This window comes from Oncorhynchus tshawytscha, linkage group LG16 (genome assembly GCF_018296145.1).
Source record: "Oncorhynchus tshawytscha isolate Ot180627B linkage group LG16, Otsh_v2.0, whole genome shotgun sequence".
Classification (NCBI taxonomy): Eukaryota; Metazoa; Chordata; class Actinopteri; order Salmoniformes; family Salmonidae; genus Oncorhynchus; species Oncorhynchus tshawytscha.
This window is the reverse complement of record NC_056444.1, coordinates 85,369,086-85,374,085: the sequence shown is the minus strand read 5'-3', so window position 1 is coordinate 85,374,085 and position 5,000 is coordinate 85,369,086. Positions and strand designations below refer to the sequence as shown.

The window sequence follows — 5,000 nt, the reverse complement described above, 5'->3', positions numbered from 1 at the left end:
TGAGCAGTGTCTATAGTCCCTAAAGCCATGAGCAGTGTCTATAGTCCCTAAAGCCATGAGCAGTGTCTATAGTCCCTAAAGCCATGAGCAGTGTCTGTGGTCCCTAAAGCCATGAGCAGTGTCTATAGTCCCTAAAGCCATGAGTAGTGTCTATAGTCCCTAAAGCCATGCGTAGTGTCTACGGACCCTAAAGCCATGAGCAGTGTCTGTGGTCCCTAAAGCCATGAGCAGTGTCTATAGTCCCTAAAACCATGAGTAGTGTCTACGGACCCTAAAGCCATGAGCAGTGTCTATGGTCCCTAAAGCCATGAGCAGTGTCTATAGTCCCTAAAGCCATGAGCAGTGTCTATAGTCCTTAAAGCCATGTGTAGTGTCTACGGACCCTAAAGCCATGAGCAGTGTCTATAGTCCCTAAAGCCATGAGCAGTGTCTATGGTCCCTAAAGCCATGAGCAGTGTCTGTGGTCCCTAAAGCCATGAGCAGTGTCTATAGTCCCTAAAGCCATGAGCAGTGTCTATGGTCCCTAAAGCCATGAGCAGTGTCTGTGGTCCCTAAAGCCATGAGCAGTGTCTATAGTCCCTAAAGCCATGAGCAGTGTCTGTGGTCCCTAAAGCCATGAGCAGTGTCTATAGTCCCTAAAGCCATGAGCAGTGTCTATAGTCCCTAAAGCCATGAGCAGTGTCTGTGGTCCCTAAAGCCATGAACAGTGTCTGTGGTCCCTAAAGCCATGAGCAGTGTCTGTGGTCCCTAAAGCCATGAGCAGTGTCTATAGTCCCTAAAGCCATGAGCAGTGTCTGTGGTCCCTAAAGCCATGAGCAGTGTCTGTGGTCCCTAAAGCCATGAGCAGTGTCTATAGTCCCTAAAGCAGGAACTCTAAATGGTACTAATTCAGAGTGTTAAACAGCACTGCAGCAGAAAGAGGACACCTACAGTGGGGCAAAAAAGTATTTAGTCAGCCACCAATTGTGCAAGTTCTCCCACTTAAAAAGATGAAAGAGGCCTGTAATTTTCATCATAGGTACACTTCAACTATGACAGACAAAATGAGAAAGAAAAATCCAGAAAATCACATTGTAGGATTTGTAATGAATTTATTTGCAAAATATGGTAGAAAATAAGTGCAAGTAACTTGCACAATTGGTGGCTGACTAAATACTTTTTTGCCCCACTGTATGTGATGTGACCCAGTTCATCCACAAGATTGAGTTCTGAGGGCTTTAGCCTAGGCTTGAACTCAGGGAGCTAACTCAAGTCTTGATAGAAGCATAGTTGTACAATGAAACATGATGAATTCATGCACGTCAACAACAACAACAAAAAACAAGAATGGTAGCTTTTAGAATAGATAGAAAACTGGTGGGGATTTTGAAGATGATTAGTTAGAGTTGTGTTAAATTCCCACCTTGTTGCAATGTCCATCAAGAGGTCTCAGTGTCCCGTTTACGTAGCCCTTCTGTTCGTAGAGAGAGAGAAGACATGTCATTGAGGGTTAGGGATAGGGCTATGTTTAAAGGGTTGGTATGTGTGAAGTATGGGAGGAGATGGGGGGGGCACGCTGGAAAATATAGACTAATAGCGTACCGGTATTTGTGTTAAAATGAGAAATATTTTCTGCTGAAACAATGCGAATCATATATATATTTAAACGACAAGCAGGCGTACTAAGCACCGTTGGTATGTTATTTCCCTCGAGGAAACCGGATGACAACACCTGGAATCTAATGAATCAATGATTTATTTAGTGTGTAGTATACACTCTATAGGCCCCGAGCTGTGCTCACCATGCCCCATAGATAACTAGCTCACATCTCATACACATGGAGAACCTTGCAGGACCGGTGGGATTCATTTGGTTAATTATGTTATGTGTGTGTATGTTTGTGCGTGCGTGTGTGTTTGCGTGCCTGTATGTGTGTATGTACGAGTGTATAGACATTAGAGGGGATATCCTGACTTTCTGTGGTCACTAAAAATCTCATGGCACGTATCGTAAGAGTAGGCTGAGAGTTACCTGTTAACCCCGGTGTGCTGGCTATGTTCCCAGCCTTGCCCTCATACCATCATGGTCACCGAATCATCCCCAGCTTCCAATTGGCTCATTCCTCACCCTTCCCCTCCCCTGTAACTATTCCCCAGGTCGTTGCTGTAAATGAGAATGTGTTCTCAGTCAACTTACCTTCAATCAAAGAGAATGCAGGCCATGGTAGAACTGGGACATGTTCAGCTTCCAGGAATTGTGTACAGACCGTTGTGACATGGGGCTGTGCATTATCATAGTGAAACATGAGGTAATGGTTGGGGATGAATGGCACGACAATGGGCCTCAGGAACTCGTCACGGTATCTCTGTGTATTCACATTTCCATGGATAAAATGTGATGGGTGTTCATTGGCCGTAGCTTATACCTGCCCATATCATAACTCACAGGAGATTGGTGGCGCCTTAATTGTGGAGAACGGGCTCGTGGTAATGACTGGAGCGGATTCAGTGGAATGGTATCAAATACATCAAACACATTGGTTAGTAGGTGTTTGATGTCATTATAGCTCCGTTCCGGGCCATTCTCCCCTCGGCAGCCTTCTGTGCCACAACCCATCGGCACCATGGGGCACTCTGTTCACAACGTTGACATCAGCAAAACCTCTCGCCCACACGCTGTCTACCATCTTTCCGGGTACAGTTGAAACAGGATTAATCTGAGAAGAGCACACTGAAGCCGGTTACTAAGCCCGAAATGCAGTCAGGTCAAGACCATGGTGAAGATGACGAGCATGCATATGAGATCTTTCCTGAGATGGTTTCTGACAGTTTTTGCCAGGTGGTTGGTCTCAGATAATCCCACAGGTTAAGAAACAGGCTGTAAAAGTCCTGGGCTGGCATGGTTACATGTGGTCTGCAGTTGTGAGGCCAGTTAGATGTGCGGCAAAATTCTCTTTAACGACGTTGGAGGTGGCATATGGTAGAGAAATGAACATTACATTTTTGAGTGGCCTTTTATTGTCACCCAGCACAAGGTGCACCTGTGTAATGATCATGCTGTTTAATCAGCTTCTTGATATGCCACACCTGTCAGGTGGATAGATAGGTGAGGCAAAGGAGAAACGCTCACTGACATGGATGTAAACAAATTTCTTCACAAAAATGTAGAGAAAAAAGCTTTTGTGCCGATCGAAAATGTAAGGGATCTTCTTTTTTTTCAGCACATGATACACGGGACCAACATTTTTCATTATATTTATGTTCAGTATATAAAGAATGTTCCCAAAACTGGACTCTCAAATATCAGGGGAACATTACGTGGTAACATTGCAAAAACATTCTCGTTCCCTAGAATAGCTGGACACTCCTGTCCTGTCTAGTGTAGTGACTATTCGCTGATTCCCACACCTCATTGACAATTCGCTGATTCCCACATCCCATTGGCTATTCACTGATTACCATAACTCATTGACTATTCACTGTACCCAATCATTGCACGTTTCTATCCTTGTTCCCATCCTCCATCTCCCTGTACCATTCTCTCTCTCCGTCTCTCCCTCTAGCTATCCCCATCACCCCTAATTTTTTCATCACGGCTGAGTGGACTCAATCAAAGCCTCATGAACCTCAAAACCTTCTGCTAAGGATGTTTATCTCTCCCCCTCCCCTCCCCTCCCCCCTCCCCTCCCCTCCCCTCCCCCCCTCTCTCTCTATCCCTAACCCTCTCTCTATCCCTAGATTGACCCCTCACCCCCATCATTCCTCCCCTCCTCCCCTCCCCCCCCCTCCCTCTCTCTCTATCCCTAACCCTCTCTCTAATATCCCCCTCTCTCTATCCCTAGATTGACCCCTCACCCCCATCATTCCTCCGCTCCCCAATCCACTCAGTCCCATAATGGGTGTCAAACAAGGCTAATGTAACTCTCTGATGGATCTGATACCAGGCTAGTTTCTTTGTCATCTGCTGTGTTAAGCCCTTAGAGGTAGGTGAGTCTATGGGGACACCAGAGACTGGATCCAGTGATGGGTTCTCACAGCATAGGTAGGTGAGTCTATGGGGACACCAGAGACTGGATCCAGTGATTGGTTCTCACAGCATAGTTAGGTGAGTCTATAGGGACACCAGAGACTGGATCCAGTGATTGGTTCTCACAGCATAGTTAGATGAGTCTATAGGGACACCAGAGACTGGATCCAGTGATTGGTTCTCACAGCATAGGTAGGTGAGTCTATGGGGACACCAGAGACTGGATCCAGTGATTGGTTCTCACAGCATAGTTAGGTGAGTCTATAGGGACACCAGAGACTGGATCCAGTGATTGGTTCTCACAGCATAGTTAGATGAGTCTATAGGGACACCAGAGACTGGATCCAGTGATTGGTTCTCACAGCATAGTTAGATGAGTCTATAGGGACACCAGAGACTGGATCCAGTGATTGGTTCTCACAGCATAGGTAGGTGAGTCTATAGGGACACCAGAGACTGGATCCAGTGATTGGTTCTCACAGCATAGGTAGGTGAGTCTATAGGGACACCAGAGACTGGATCCAGTGATTGGTTCTCACAGCATAGTTAGATGAGTCTATAGGGACACCAGAGACTGGATCCAGTGATTGGTTCTCACAGCATAGTTAGGTGAGTCTATAGGGACACCAGAGACTGGATCCAGTGATTGGTTCTCACAGCATAGTTAGGTGAGTCTATGGGGACACCAGAGACTGGATCCAGTGATTGGTTCTCACAGCATAGTTAGATGAGTCTATAGGGACACCAGAGACTGGATCCAGTGATTGGTTCTCACAGCATAGGTAGGTGAGTCTATAGGGACACCAGAGACTGGATCCAGTGATTGGTTCTCACAGCATAGTTAGGTGAGTCTATAGGGACACCAGAGACTGGATCCAGTGATTGGTTCTCACAGCATAGTTAGGTGAGTCTATAGGGACACCAGAGACTGGATCCAGTGATTGGTTCTCACAGCATAGTTAGATGAGTCTATAGGGACACCAGAGACTGGATC

The 5,000-nt window shown here is 46.2% G+C and overlaps 1 protein-coding gene across 1 annotated transcript in view; it reads right to left on the bottom strand.

The window, feature by feature from the left end:
* The window catches only part of LOC112235440 (PDZ domain-containing protein 4-like), a 67,295-nt gene that overhangs the window by 28,064 nt on the left and 34,231 nt on the right, over nucleotides 1–5,000 (bottom strand). The window contains exon 2 of the mRNA XM_024380183.2: nucleotides 1,403–1,453. Within this exon, the coding sequence (XP_024235951.2) occupies nucleotides 1,403–1,453 (51 nt within the window). The remainder of the gene's footprint in view (nucleotides 1–1,402; nucleotides 1,454–5,000) is intronic.